The sequence below is a fragment of the Dendrobium catenatum genome, unplaced genomic scaffold (genome assembly GCF_001605985.2).
Source record: "Dendrobium catenatum unplaced genomic scaffold, ASM160598v2 fragScaff_scaffold_1179, whole genome shotgun sequence".
In the NCBI taxonomy this organism is placed as follows: Eukaryota; Viridiplantae; Streptophyta; class Magnoliopsida; order Asparagales; family Orchidaceae; genus Dendrobium; species Dendrobium catenatum.
The window spans coordinates 708,367-724,996 of record NW_021319641.1 but is presented as its reverse complement, the minus strand read 5'-3'; the positions used below and the strand labels follow the sequence as shown (position 1 = coordinate 724,996).

The 16,630-nt window shown below is 38.0% G+C and overlaps 1 protein-coding gene across 1 annotated transcript in view; it reads left to right on the top strand.

Moving 5' to 3' along the window:
* Positions 1-16,630, top strand: part of LOC110095088 (betaine aldehyde dehydrogenase 1, chloroplastic) — a 49,927-nt gene that overhangs the window by 9,696 nt on the left and 23,601 nt on the right. Inside the window, exons 3-6 of the mRNA XM_020820470.2 lie at positions 2,413-2,493; positions 2,574-2,722; positions 10,237-10,329; positions 10,417-10,540. Coding sequence (XP_020676129.1) covers positions 2,413-2,493; positions 2,574-2,722; positions 10,237-10,329; positions 10,417-10,540 — 447 coding nt within the window. The remainder of the gene's footprint in view (positions 1-2,412; positions 2,494-2,573; positions 2,723-10,236; positions 10,330-10,416; positions 10,541-16,630) is intronic.

The window sequence follows — 16,630 nt, the reverse complement described above, 5'->3', positions numbered from 1 at the left end:
TATTTATTTGATGTCTATGATTATCATAAGCTTCGTTATTATACACCCTAGAAGGTTTATCTTGATTATTACTCCCATTATGAATTTCTTGTCTTCTAGTTGTGTTAAGATTCAAATAAAAAGGTTTATCAATGTGATTGGATTCAACTTTAGGTTCATGTGGGTAGAATTGGGTACTTTCCATAGTTTCAATTTACTATTAATTCAATTTACACCCTCACTTATTTAATTTTATTTATTTAGTAATTCAACCAATTGATTTCGCAAAATTACTAAAATTCCATCACTTCGATGATCTATTAAAAGACCTTATATTAAGCTCCTCTTATTGTTAATATGTTGACAGTTGAGACAACCTTATGTTTTGATACCAAATTTGATTATAGATCAACTTGGGGGTCTAAGATTTTCTAATGCACTTATATGATGCAAGAGACAAATTCACTTACACGAATTAAAAATTCAAAAATTTTGAACTATCACTTAAATGACTATTTTTCTCTATTGTTGAAAACTAGAGCACACACGAATTTTATTTAAACAATAATTTAATTATTCCCCAATAATTTAATTATTCCCTTATAAAAATTTACATAAAATTCAGGATGATAAAAATATATACTTTTATTGTAATTTCTACCTCAATAAAAAATCCTAGATTATGTGGTATGATCAAATTCGTGCTGGCAGACTCATAACTACAAAAATTATGGAATAGGAAATGTGCACAGAAAGAAATCAGAACAAATAAGTCCATCACAAAAAGATGGCTTCCTCCAAAAATATGTAGCCTCTAGTTGTAAGCCAAAAAGAATTACATCCAATCCAACACTTAAGCCAAGAGAAGAACAAAATAACTCAAAGGAATATTACTGGAGTTGGTTTTATATTCCATTGGTACCCTCTTACTTATAATCATAGAATTCCTTTCCAAATAATAAACATATCAGAAGAAAGTCAGCAGTTCCAATATCCCCAAAAGCATGTTGAAATCTCACAAGAGAGATAATAACCATCAAATGAATGTCATAACAGAGTAATAAGTTCTGTCTACAGGTATAATACCCAAATATGCAAGTTACAATTGGGAAAAAGTCGTAAGTTACATATGATATTATAAACAATTCAAGGATCCCCAAGTCATAATCCAGACAAAGTGCAATAATAAATCATGCCCACATCAACTAATACTCAACAAGAGTGCTAGCTCAACAAGAAATAATCAAGGCCTAAGCAAATTTACCAATCAATTAGGGCTCATAATAACACTGATTAGTGGTTGAGCCAACATTCATTCAACTGATGGGCCAAACAGAGAACAAATGAGAGAACTAATTGTTGAACTGAACCAAACCAACATATGGAATCAAACTGAAAGTAAGGGGAGAAGGTTAGAACATTAGAGAACATAACCTGCTCTCTATTGAGATTATTATTGGCATACTTACAAGAGAAATATTGAACTACCTACTAAATAACATAAACTGAAATCACTGGTTAAATGGTGGATTCTCTAATCTCAACAGACATTTCTTGCCTTTTCAATGATTTTAAGCTTTGAGGATTGAAGAATTCATTAACAACTAAATTTAACATGATAAAATTAAGAACGTTAGATGAATGTTTGTGAAACTTATGAAGGTTAGAGTAAGAGATGATTATAGAGAGAGATCATGGCAATAGTATCTATTAAAGATAAGCTATTAGAATACAATGGTAGAAAGAATTAATGTGAGAAGATTTGAAAGTAAAAAATGGTAGATCAGTTGTGAAATGGATTTTTTTATGCTAAAATAATGCAAAATAAGTCAGCACTCTATGTAGCACTCAACAAGAATGAAAGTTGTTTAAGAATTTATAAAGCTGAACCTAAATGGTTGGGACAAGTCTTTTGGTAATTGTGATGATGATTTTTTTAATTAATTTTAACCTTTTAATAAAGGGTTTTCAATTTATGTTGTTTGTCTCTTGTGAATATTGCTGATTGGAAAACTACATTTGTGATTCATATATTTGATTGGAAAATAAATTGCCAAATATCTGTCTTCATGGCAATGTTCTGTTCTCATTTTAAAGTTAGTTTACTGGTTGTTAGCTACTAAAGCTGGTTTATGGTTTAGGAATCAGGCAGGTGGCTAAACATGCTCATCATTTTTTTTTCAGTTCACTAAAGTATACTAAATGATGATTCATGGTTAAAATTTATGAATATAAAATTTGTTGCCCAGCTTGTATTTTACTCTTTATTTGATTACATTACAAAACCCGCACTTCTTGTCCTGACCTATTTGAAAAATGTCCTACTAAGGAAGTACTCGAGCTATTCTTGGTTATTGGAGTGGATGCAGCTCGTTCAACCTTTTACAAATCTTATTTGGGGCTTTACTGTTAATTTTCAACTTCTTGTTGCAGATTAGAGAGAGGGCATCTGAATTGGCTAAACTTGAAGCCCTAGATAGTGGGAAACCATTAGATGAAACGACGTGGGATTTGGTGAGTTAACTAAGTTTCATGACTTGCGTCAAAATTCAATATAGATAATATTTGACTTATTATGCCCTTCTGTCCTTCAGGATGATGTTGCTTCCTGTTTTGAGTACTATGCAGATCTTGCAGAATCCTTAGATGGAAAGCAAAGAACCCCTGTTTCTGTTCCATTGCAAACATTCAAGTCTTATGTTATCAAAGAACCCATTGGAGTTGTTGGATTGATTACGCCCTGGTATGATTACTGATATATAGACCAATCTCTTTATAGAGCTTTCTTGCTGTTGATAAATTTCTCTCTTATTTTTTGTTTTCCACTGCTGAACATCATAAACAAAGTGCTGTTTTAAGAATGGGTGACTTAAAAACAGCACTTCAGTTTATTTTTTCTAGTGCTAAAATGAACTCTGGACTTGGTACATCAGCTGGACGCTTTTTAGATTGCAATGACAGCAGCTTTGGAGCAAGCAGCGGCAACAAACAACAAGACAGCAATAAGACAGCATCAAGGCTGGGTAAGGAAGCAGTGAGCCACCAGCCGCAAGGCAGTTGGTTGTTTCAAGGCAGCAGCAAACAAGGCAATTTCAAGGCAACCAGCAAGCAAGCAAAGTTAAATGCTACAGAGAGCAGAGCAAATTTACTCATGGAAGCCTTGAATAAAAAATTGCTCTCTGCCAGCGAGTGTGAATGACATGAGAAATTGATCGAGGCATTATTGTCTTTTAAAACTACTTATAAGATGGCAACTTTGAAAACTTATGATTTGGCATTCAGGGCGGAAGCATTGCTTCCTCTCAAGGTGGAACTCTCATCTTTGCATCTCCCTACAGTTCCAGTTGATAAGAAGGACAATGCCTACTTGTGACTAGAAGAGTTGGCTGTGCTAGATAAGGCTATAGTATCCAAACACCGAACTTGTGGTTGAAGGAGTTAGGCGGATAGAAGAGAGAGAGGAAAAAGAAAAAGTACTGAGATTTTGATTGTTTTTTTTTTTTTTGAAGAATTTCAATCCTTTAAATAAAAAATTATAAAAGGGATAAACATAATAATAGCTAACAAAATGGTTAAATTCTATCAATGATAGGAACTTAAATAAGGTCAAATTATTTGATTGATGTCTAGTCGTGCTTAGGACAACATCCACTTTGATCTTAGTAGTGTGATATGAGAATTACTATTTTCTATAATATTCATGGAGAAATTGCAATATTAAAATTTCAAAGAAGATGATCTCTTTAATCTTTTGACGATCTAATGCCCAAATTATTTTATAGATGATCTTATTGATCTTTTGCTAAATTTGATCCCCAGATCATAGGTAGATCCTTCTTTTTGTAAGATTTTATTCCTGTGATAGTATAACTTCAAGTGAGGGAATGTTGACTTTTCAAACCTCCCAATTATAGCACTTTGTTGCTTGTCAATTGATCTGATAGGAAGTTCCTTGGGTATTTTAGTTACTTATTGCGAGAGCTTTTCAGTTCATGGAGCTTGGGAAGCATTTCTTCTTTAAAAGTTTCCTACAAGTGTCCAAAAGTCTTATGTTGGGTACTTGGGTGTACATGTTTGTTTGACTTAGTTCTATAATGATGTGTCATCTTTTCAACTTGCAAGAACTGTCGTGGCATTAATTTTTTTTCCTTTTCTTGCTTGAATTGACAATACGGTGAGTAGTGGCTATTTAAGCTCCTTCTGTAATGGAGACTACTCCACTTGCGGCATCTCTTTGTCCATAGCTCTTTGAGAAGGCAGTGTTCTCTTCCTTTTGGATACTTTTGGGTAGTTGAACTTATTTTGTTGTGTAACTGTTCACAGTTGTAACCACTTCTTGGTTACCCTTGTTATGATGGAGTCAAACTTAATGACCAAGTTTCGGCATATCATTAGATTTGATAGTAGTGTGTTGGAGATCGGTTGTATGTCTCCAAAGTCTTCTTTTATGTCTACATATCACATTTCTTGCCCATGATAGTGAAAGCGTGTGATGAGGACATCGACAGACATTTTCGACAGGTCTATCGGCGTAAGAATCGTAGATCGACGGCTACGATTCACGGTCTTTATTTTTGATGCATTTATATATTATGTTATGTTTGTTTGCTAGTTCCGTTTGTACCCTTTTATTTGAGTCTATTGGAGTTGTAGCCCAAGGGGCATTTGTGTCTTTTTCTTTATTTTATTTCATGCCTATATATTGAGGCCCATCTATTGTAAGAGGATGATGAATGATTAATAAAAATTTTCCTTTGTTTCTTCTTCTTCTTCTTGTAAGAGCACTAGAGAGAAGGGAGAGAGAGCTTAAGATGAGCAAACGCAACACCCACCAGTTGTTGGAAGAGTCCGCGACTCGTGGTTTATAATTTATTTTCTTCTTCTCGTCCTCTTCCCCATCCCACCCGCTGACTCTTCTTAGTTCTACCACCACCGGCCATAGTCCCACCCAAATCACCCCACATCACCACTTCAAGTCCACTAGCCAACCTAGCCCCACCCAACCCGAAGCCTAGCCGCCCCCTCCCCATTGTCACCGACCCCCCATTTTCTTCCCCTCCTTGAATGATGAATTAATTCATCAATACCACTTACCTAAATATCTTAAATGATTTAGGAAATTAATCTCAACCATTTGAAATTCAAATTTTGAATTTCAAATAGTTTCATAAATTGGAAAGTTATTTTAGGAAAGTCTTGAATCCAATTTAAATTTAAATTAGATTGGATTGCTTTATTCTTTTCCTAAATTAGGATGACCAAATTGGAAGCTATTCTAATTAACCCCACACCCTCCTCCCTCTCTTAATGCCATCGGCCTCCCCCCATTAATGGGATTTCTTCATGGTTTCCAATTGAGCTCCCAATCACACATTAATTATTTCCCTCCACACTTAATTAGAATATGAAATTAATTTCAGATTTGGATTAAACTTCCCTCCCCCTCTCTAACCTAACCTAATTCCCCCTCAACCAAGCCGCCCCCTTCTCCCTACCTTGGCCACCCCCTTTCCCTTGCATCCCCTCTCTTGGGAAACCCTAGTTTGCTCATGAGACTTGAAGCCAAGAGAAGAAGGCGACCTCCCTCCCTACCTCATTGTCATTGGTGCATGGCCAATCCTGAGGCCGATCACGGCCTCGCCTACAACGACCTAGGGGAAATTGACATTCTCCGCTCTCCTTTCTACGAGCCTGACTGGGAGTACGACGAATCGGTGGAAGACTATGTCAATCGCATCCTCTACTGTTTAGCGGAGACGATTGATCTTCAAAAATCCAAGACGCCTTGGCTAATCATCGGTCACCCGCCGCCTCCTCCACTGTCGGCTACTTCTCCATCAACAAAGGTCTTCGGCGCCATCTTCCTAGTGGTAATCTCCTTCCATGTATGATTCGTCTTTCTCCGCTAAAGCCTAAGAGTGAAAGAGTGAGATGGTGCTCAAGGTGAACTTCTTGTTATTAAGTGTTGGGTTTTGTTATGAGCACGTAACATTTACTATTGTCTTTGGATTTTGTTACGCCTGGACCGGTCCCAGCTGGACTGGTTCGGTTCTACGCCCGGCGGTCCAAAGCCGGGCGGAACCCGTTCGCAGAAACGGCGGAAGAAGAGGCGGGCTAGGAGGATTTTGAGCGTTTAGTTGGAGGGAAATTTTGAATGAGGAGGGTGTTTATGTAATTTGTATCTTTCCTTTTGCTTTAATTAGGGAGATGCTATTGAGATTAGCCAAACAATTTAATCAAAAATCTCCAAGCAAATTGCTGTCCGGTGCAGGAACACAGTGAAAACAGCGGAAAACTGAAGAAAAACTGATCGAAAACGTAGGAAAACAATTGCAAACGATTGTATTCCACAAGTAGTTGCAAACAACAAGCAAGATACAATTTTCCTTCAATTCGAGAGGAAGGAAAATTGCATCTTGCTTGTTGTTTGCAACTACTTGTGGAATACAATCGTTTGCAATTGTTTTCCTACGTTTTCGATCAGTTTTTCTTCAGTTTTCCGCTGTTTTCACTGTGTTCCTGCACCGGACAGCAATTTGCTTGGAGATTTTTGATTAAATTGTTTGGCTAATCTCAATAGCACTTCTTTGCCTAAGCAAGTTAAAAATTTTGAATTCTGAAATCTATCTTTATTGCAAGCAATAATTCTATATTGGTATGTTTTGGTCAATTGATCATTATAATTTCTCAAGTAACTCCTACAAGTTTCACATCAGCATGGCTTTCCTTTCTTTTCAATTTGGCAAATCAACATCAGCTGGAATTTTTGGCTTAGATTGATTAGTCCGCTTGCATGTCCCTATTGTTATGTTGTTTTTGATCAGGACTTTGTAGTCCCTTTTCAATAGAAAAGCCTTTCTTTTGTGAGCTAGCATTAATAAGGTCACTGATGTAGTACCATATACCAGTTATGACTTTTGAGCTGTAAAAAATGACTTGGCATATGCCAAGCAGAACAAGTTCCCATATCATCTTTGATATCATTTCTGATTGCAAGCTTCAAGCAACACCAGACTATTGGAGATCAATCATTATCTCTGGCTTCTTTTGAATCCAACATAGCGAGTAAGGATTAAATCAAGGTATATTTCTAACTCTAATTTGTACAGTTGATTGGTAGAAATGAGGTTCTTTTGTCTGCCTGTGTTGATGATGCGTTGATCGCCTCTTTCTTAACTTGTATCCTTTGGTTGAACAACACTTGTGTGAGCATATTAGGGGATAACACTGTTATTCTTCGGCATTTCCATCAAAGATGAATATTAGAGATATAGATGGGCTTGTGATGTGAAACTATCATGTAATGATATGAGAATTGCACTTGAAATTAAATAAAAATCTTGAACCAAGCTTGCTACTAAAACTTGTGTGCGTATTCAATTAAGGTTCGAAAATTAAAACATGAGTGCTTAAATAACAGCAAGAAATTACCATACGAGAGTGGAAAGCTTTTCAAAACATCATCTAAAATATCAAGTATTGCAAATAGCTAAAATACCAAAGCCCCAAATTTAAAATTTAGACCCTTCACCTTAGGATCCGTCACTCTATTTGAGGTGGAGGCTAGCGGAAGAGAATCGTGAGCAAGCTTAGCGACGCCACTAGTACACAAGTAATCTTGAGAGGACTTGTCGCCGGGTTGGAAGTCGGGTTCGAAGGAGCGGATGGACGGCCTTCGATGATCCACGTATAGACTGAGAAGTGATCGTCTATCGAATCCACAAGAGTTGGCAAGATCCGGTCCAAGTACTCTTCCGGGGTGTCGTCGAAGTCGAATCCCACGTCAAAGAAGGGTGAACGGAGAATGTTGACTCTTCCGTTGCGGTCGTACTCAAACCCAAAGTTCCACTCGGGCTCGTCCATACATGGAGGTAGTGGAGTCGAACCAAGGGAAGAGGGGAGGGGGAGAAAGGATGGGCGGCAAGGTGGCAAGCCGTGAGCTAGGGAGAGGTGGAGAGGGACGGTCACGGGTGGGGGAGGGATTGGACGGGTGGTGCTTGGGGAAGAAGAAAACTAAAAAACTATTACAATGCATATTGCCTCATATATGGAGGCTCCAAATGAAAGGGAAAGAAAAGACAACAATGCCCTCGGGGCTACATAAGTCAAACAATGCCCTCAGGGGCAAATTCGGAAAAACTAATAAATAAAAATGACATAAAATATAAACTCAAAAGTAGAGGCTCTGGATCGTAGCCGTCGATCTGCGCCGTCGGCGATGGTACACGTGTCGAAATCTGATGTCCCCATCAGCTTGTTTTGTTGACTAAACTTAGCACGGTGTTGTCCACAACTGCCATAGTTGTTTTGCTCTCTCATCATTCTTTCCTTTCTCATGAAAGAGTTTAGGATGCAGCTTATAGTATTTTTCTTTCATATGGTCAAGTATCGAACAATAGTTGCATAACTTACCAGTTAGGCAAGTGTATTAATTTTGTTGCGGAAGGGCCATCATCAATCTTATTTTCCTTGTTACTTTTGGTGAAAGAGGGATTCTGTTCATACGGATCTTGAGTCTTCGTTCTTCTGATTTGGTTCTTGTGCTATATGAGCATCATTATCATGCTGCCCTAACTAAGATCGGTGATTATGAACAAGTGGAGTTCATTTACAAATTGAAAAATAATACCTAAGGTGTACTTTACCATTGTTTGTATCTCCCCATGATTTATTCCCAAAATGATTGCCTAATGTCTGAGGCTTTGTGATATACTTCTACACATGTTTTCTTTGGCATCCTCAAAATGTCACTTTGTTAACCGATCTTCTATATACCCCATAGAGTAGAACTTTCGATGTATCAGCTGCTCGAATATTCTCTAGGTCACCTAATAATTGTCATTGATCTTTAAACGGGCATTCCACTAAGCTAAGCCATTACGAGTTCATTTTAGTTGCTCGAAGCCAACTTCGTCATGAGTGTTATTCTCACACACGAAGTATCTCCCTTGTTGATCCATGCATCTAGTTTCTTGGCATCAAGCCCCATCATATTGAGGGTTCTCTTCTTTGACTTCTATGTTGGATGGTTGCATCCTTTATTTATGAGTAATTGTTATATCCTCATTTTTATTCTCCATTTATGTTTTCATTTGGCATAGGAGGATGAATACAATTTGGCCCACTATTCACAATGATGATTATTTTCAAAGGATAGTTTTGAATGTTTATAAGTTTATCAAAATCAAGTACTCACACTTTTTCTTCCCTTGACTTCTTTTTGAAATTCATTCTAATTTTATTCAATTATCCTTAAAATTCCAAAGAGCACATTATTGAAATGAAATTAATTATTTTAACATAATTACTACTTGAATTAAAGAATTTTCTCAAAGACCAAACACTCTTATAGAGAAAACATCTCAAATAAAATAAATCCTTTTCGATCAAATATAGCATAGGGGAAATCTTTAGACAAAAAGTTCAAAATTTCATTTGTTATTGAGTGCATAGTGAATAATATTTTTGTCATCCAGGTCAAAAATTTTTTTTTTATGTGGGTAGGATACGAAATGAGCATATACGTGAAAAGGTTGGAGTAGCTCCAGTAGAAGATAAGATTAGAGAAAGTCGCCTTAGATGGTTTGGTCACATAAAACGGCGGCCTTGTGATGACCCGGTTAGGAGAGTAGAGGTATTAGATTTGACTTATGTTAAGAAAGGTAGGGGTAGACCTAAAAAAGACTTGGTTTGAAAATATTAGGAATGACCTTTCTTTATTAGATTTAAACGAGAATTTGACTTTTAATAGGACACAATGGAGAAAAAGGATTCATGTAGCCGACCCCACGTAGTGGGATAAAGGCTTGATGTTGTTGTTGTTGTTGTTGTTGGAACTCGATCACAATATATTTTAAATATGTTGAAGAAATTCCTCATGAGCATTCCATTGTTTTAATATTGCAGCTGTCCTCATTGCATACTATTGAACTTATTTTTTATTTTATTTTATTACCAATATACTTATGTCTTTTTTTTTTATTGTTAGATTGGGCATCCATTGATCTGTCTCAGTGTCTGTAATCAAACATTTACTGTATTATCATAGTAAAGAGAAGACAATACACTATTTTTAAAATTTCAGTTGAACTTAAATATTCTCTTTAATTCAATATTCATTAATCATTAGAAATGGCCTACTTGGTCTAAAATTAATGTTTCATGCTCCTAGCGAGCTTGTTCTAATAATATGGTCTCATCTTTGAGAACCTTGATGGTGATGTGGTAACTTTTACAATCTTAAATTTCCCAATGCAGGAATTATCCTCTGTTAATGGCAACATGGAAGGTCGCTCCTGCCTTGGCTGCTGGATGTACTGCTGTGCTAAAGCCATCAGAATTGGCTTCTGTGTATGTTTGAAATTTAAAATGTTATAATTCAGTTTTCTAACATTGTTGAGTTTTTAGTGCTCATCAAGATGCACTTTTTACTACCAGGACATGCTTGGAGCTTGCTGAAGTGTGCAAAGAAGTTGAACTTCCTCCTGGTGTCCTAAACATTATAACTGGACTAGGATCCGAGGCTGGTGCACCCTTGGCATCACATCCTCTTGTGGACAAGGTTTGGTATTACCTGGCATAATTTCTTTTCAAGTTGTATGACAACCAATAATTCACGCTGAAAAATGGTTTTATGAAAATACTAACTCATTTTGACAACCATATTATCATTAGGGTTGATTTGTACATGTGTAGCATCTTTATCATAGATAGTTAACCACCAAAACTCTGAAATTATGCCATAAAACTCGAGTTTTCTGTCTTTCACTAAATTCTAATGAATTTTTTCTTTTCTATTATATCTATACTGTTGCGTCGTCCAATCTTTTGGATATTTGAGCAATGAGCATGATAGCTTCATACAAAACTCCTATATATTGTGCTGAGAGAGGCAAGCTAAATTTTAGACGTTAAACCAAAGAAAATGGCTGTTAAAAGCTTCTGAAACTTTGAATTGTTTCACATGAAAATGCAGTGAATTATGAAAATTGTTGGGAAAAAATGGATATTTAGGTTGAAAAAGGGGATTTGTTGTTTCCATGATGGATGTGATTATAAAAAACATTTTATTAATGTGCTTCATTGGAATTGTATCTAGAGGTATGATAATTGATATTTGTAACTCCAAGAAAACACCTTATTTATGGACATTTTTTAAATATTTTTTGCATCTTTGAAGTTCTAGGAGATTTTCCTCACAATGTTTTTTATATTTGTGATGTCAGTAGTTATAAATCCAGTCACCTTATGCTATTAATATTGTTAAATGCACGCCTTGAAATTCCATGATGTTTTATCTTCTTATTTGGATGATATTCTGTATATGACTCCCTTGATGAATGCATGCTTGAATATTTTTTTATACCTAGCTCTCCCTTATTCTTTTTTCTACCTTGATTTTTAGTTTTTTTTCATCTCACACAAGTTGTTTCTTCACCAGAGGTTATGACTTCCAGTGAAAGCAACATTATTAGGCTCAATCATGTGCTTGTGCTTCATGTTTTTCCTTGTCTTTCTTACACTTTTGCGATGGTATTTTGCTCGACTCTGTTCTCTCTATTTTCATTAGTTATTAAACTTTTTAAGATCTGCAATGATAGTTTGCATCATATTTGCTTAATGCGTGGGGGCACTTTGATGTGATACATGCATGGAGTTACATGAGATTAAAGAGAAAATTTATTAAAAGCTAACCATCATAAAATTATGCGTCAAATCAAAGTAGGATGTTAAAATTCGCAGTCTTCCACTTGCTTAGGCAAAGAAATACATGAAGATTAACCAGGACACTCTCAATCAAATACAAAGGCGAACGTAATGTAATAGCTTATAACAAAAATCCGAAATTTAATATTGAGATGTTCACCTTGAGGGTTTACTCTCTCTCTACGGTTCTAGGCTTAGCGGATGAAGATCTTCCACACCAGAAGTGAGATGACCACTAGGAAGGACGAGCTGAGGAGCTGGTTGTTGGGAAGGTAGCTGGAGTTGGAGGAGGCAAAGATCGTCCGATGAGGAACCACGGGGTTCTTGGTCGTTGAAGCTCGATGGTCTCGGCGAGACAATAAACGATGCGGTTGACGTAGCGTTCTACTTTGCAGTCGTACTCCCAATCCGGTTCGTAGAAGGGAGAGAGTAGGATGTCGATCTCGCCTTGGGCGTTCAAAGCAAAGCCTTGATCAACTTCCGGATCTGCCATGCATACTTGTCGGGAGATGAGGGACCACCAATGGGGAGAGGAGTTGGCGGGTGGAGGGTGTGGTTTTGGGCCGGCTTGAGGAATAGGAGGGGAGCGGCTAGATTGGGGAAGCACTCGGGGGAAATTTAGAAACCTGAAATTAAATTCAGGTTTAAGTGAAATTGGAGGGAATTAATTTAAAATTGAAATTAATCCCATAAAGGGGGTCGGCGGTTATGAGGGGATTAGGGGGAGTTAATTGGTGGTAATTAATGAGATAGGAGAGAGAGGGAGAGGGGTTAGGTGGCCGTCCTAATAGAGAGAGGGGGAGAGGGATTTGGGTTTAAGTGAGTTCATGATAGGAGAGACCCTAGGTGGGTGAACGCAATACCCGTCAACCGTGGTGGATTCCTTGGTTCACGGTTCGTTATCTTCTTCTTTTCCCTTACACTCCACTCCATTCTTCCGCATACCGTCAACATCCATCTCCCCTCCAAACCAATAACCCCCACCATTTCTCCCCACCGCCCGCCTTCTCCATCTTTCCTCCCACCGACCACATCCCACTACCAAACCCACCGCCGACCATCTTTCTTTACACCAATTAACTTAATCACCATTAAGACCTACCTAATTTGGCTTACTTGATGTTGGAAAAACATCATTCAATTTGAAATTCAAATACTTTCCTAAATTATCCACGCCAAATTAGGAAAGTTTTTCAATTCCAATCTAATTCAATTTTTAATTAAATTGGATTTCTTAATTCATTACTTAAATGGGTTTAAGGCATTAAGTGGCATTAATTGCTCTCCCCTCCCTCCTCCCCTATGCAAGCCACCGGCCATACATGGGTTTCCCCCATTTAATACCCATTTAAGATTCAAGCCTTGTTTGAATTTGAAATTCAAATTCATCCCTCCTTCATTAATACCTAAATCTGAATTTAATTTCGGATTTAAGGTTTTGTCCTCTTGCTTAAAATTTTTTCCCTCCTTCCCTCTCTCTATGGCCGGCCACCCATTGCCTTCCTTCCTTAATTAGGAGCTTAATTAAAGGCTCCAAATTAAGCCCCATTAATTCTCACTATCCCTCCTAACGCCTAAAGTTCAAATTTCAAATTTAAAATTATGAGAGCCCAACTCAAATTAAGGAAATCTGAAATTAATTTCAGATTTCCTCTCCTAGCCTAATCCAAGCTCTCATTCAAGCTGCCCCTTCCCCTTTTCCCTACCTTGGCCGCTCCCCTTTCCTTGCATCCCCACTCTTGGGAAAACCTAGTTGCTCATGAAACTTGAAGCCAAGAGAAGAAGACGACCTCCTCTCCCAACTTCATCGTCATCGGTGCATGGCCGATCCTGAGGTCGATCTCGGTTTCGCTTACAACGCCCTAGGGGAAATCGACATTCTCCGCTCCCCTTTCTACGAACCCGACTGGGAGTACGACGAATCAGTGGAAGACTACTTCAATCGCATCATCTACTGTTTAGCAGAGACGATTGATCTTCAAAAACCCAAGACACATTGGCTAATCATCGTTCACCCACCGCTTCCTCCGCTCCCGACTACTTCTCCATCAACAAAGGTCTTCGGCCCCGTCTTCCTAGTGGTAATCTCCTTCCTCGTAGGGTTCGTCTTTCTCCGCTAAAGCCTAAGAGTGGTTGAGTGAGAAGGTACTCAAGGTGAACCTCTCATTATTAAGTGTTGGATTATGTTATGAGCTTGTAACATTTATTTTTATCTGTGAATTTTGATTGAATTGTTTGGTTAATCTCAAGAGCACTCATTTGCCTAAGCAAGTCGACTTGTTTGAATTATAGGATCTTTCTTTGTTGCAAGCAATAATTTTACATTAGCAAGTTTTAAATCAATTGATTTTTAATTTCTCATGTAACTCCAACATTGTTTCACATCATATTTGGTATCAGAGCATGGTAGACATGCATATCATCGTCTAGACAACTTTAATTCTCTGTTTTTGCTTGCTGTCCATCATTCCTGCACACATATAGTGAACTATAAGCTAGTTTCTTAAGTGCGACGTTAGTAAACTTTTAAGGAGATGTCACACCTGCTAGTTTGCCAAACAACGCAAGCAGAATACGGGACTACTCTCCACTCCCCGTACCCAGTTGCCCTTGGCAGGATGTAAGTATGGATTTTGTCCTTGGTTTACCCAAGACTGTTAGGAAGAACGATTCTGTTTGTATGGTCGTTGATCGGTTCTAAAAAATGGCCCATTTCCTCCCATGCTCTAAAACTTTTGACGCCTCTCGGATCGCTAAGCTTTACTTTGACGAGATAGTTAGACTTCACGGCCTACCGAAAACCATCATTTCCGATAGAGATGTTAAGTTTACAAGTTACTTTTGAAAAACTCTGTGGCACAAGATGGGTACAAAACTTTAGTTTTCTACAGCCTTCCACCCCCAGACCAATGGACAAATCGAGGTTGTTAACAGGAACTTAGGAAACCTCTTAAGGACTTTGGTAGGTGAAAATATTAGGGATTGGGACTCTAAGCTTCCCATCGCAGAATTTGCCTATAACAACTCTGTCAATCGAACCACTGGTTAAGTCCTGCTGAGATTGTGTACGGATACCAACCTAAAAAACCCATTGATCTAGTTCGCATGAGTCCTAGGGGTAGAACATCAGAGTCTGCATTGGCATTTGCATCCCATCTCCAGGAGTTACATACATAGACTAAAAAATAATTGAACAAAGTAACGCCAATTATAAACTTATTTATGATACTAAAAGAAGATTTAAAGAATTCAAAGTTGGAGATTTTGTGATGGTGCGGATCCGCCCGGAGCGTTTTCCTCCCGGTTTCGTAAAGAAGTTACATGCAAGAAGTGCCAGACCTTTTAAGATAATTTCAAATGTTAACAGTAATGCTTATGTGCGGACCTCGTAAGAGGTTTTAACATAAATCCTATCTTTAATATAGAAGATCTAGTAGCCTTCGAGAGTTCTGAATTTAACCCCAAGAATCCACTCTATAATGAGCCTTGTGTGACCCCACCTGGTGAGATCCCTAGCCTTCCTCCACTTCCCAATTTGCCTCATTTACCCAATGCGGAGAAGATCGAAGCAATCCTAGATGATGAGATTATTTCCACAAAGGAAGGAGGGCGCCGAAGGTACCTAGTTCATTAGAAAGGAACACTGGAAACAGAGGACACATGGACTGATCGAGAGGAGCTACAGAGTTTGGACCCGAATCTTCTAGAGCTGTACGAGAGCTCTACAGACACTTACTCGATGGGGTTGAGGTTTCTCCCACCTGGGGAGAATGATGAGGACATCGACAGACGTTTATGACGAGTATATCAGCGCAGGAGGCGCAGATCGTTGGCCACGATCCACAACCTTTATTTTGATGCTTAGTTTTATTCTGATGTTTATGTATGAGTTGTTATTTACGATTGTACCCTTTCTTTTTAGTTGTCTTGAGTTGTAGCCCCAGGGGCATTTGCGTCATTGTACTTTTTTTTGTTTCCTTAGGCCTATATATTATGGCCTCCTCTACTGTATCGGATGATGAATATTGAAATGAAATTTTAGTTTTCTTGCTTGATTTCTAAGTGAGTTCATGAGAGGAGAGACCCTAGGTTGGTGAACGCAATACCCGTCAACCGTGGTGGATTCCTTGGTTCGCGGTTCGTTATCTTCTTCTTTTCCCTTATACCCCACTCCATTCTTCCGCATACCGTCAACATCCATCTCCCCTCCTTCAAACCGATAACCCCCGCCATTTCTCCCCACCACCCTCCTTCTCCATCTTTCCTCTCACCGACCACATCCCACCACCAAACCCACCGCCGGCCATCTTTCTTTCCACCAATTAATGGTAGCTTAATCACCATTAAGGCTTACCTAATTTGGTTTACATGATGTTGGAAAGCCATCATTCAATTTGAAATTCAAATTTGAATTTCAAATACTTTCCTAAATTATCCACGCCAAATTAAGAAAGTTTTTCAATTCCAATCTAATTTAATTTTTAATTAAATTGGATTTCTTAATCCATTACTTAAATGGGTTTAAGGCATTAAGTGGCATTAATTGCTCTCCCCTCCTTCCTCCTCCCCTATGCAAGCCACCGTCCATACATGGGTTTCCCCCATTTAATGCCCATTTAAGATTCAAAGCCTTGTTTGAATTTGAAATTCAAATTCATCCCTCCCTCATTAATACCTAAATCTGAATTTAATTTCGGATTTAAGGTTTTGTCCTCTTGCTTAAAATATTTTCGCTCCTTCCCTCTCTCTATGGCCGGCCACCCATTGCCTTCCTTCCTTAATTAGGAGCTTAATTCAAGGCTCCAAATTAAGCCCCATTAATTCTCACTTTCCCTCCTAACGCCTAAATTTCAAATTTGAAAATTGAAATTAGGAGAGCCCAACTCAAATTAAGGAAATCTGAAATTAATTTCAGATTTCCTCTCCTAGCCTAATCCAAGCTCCT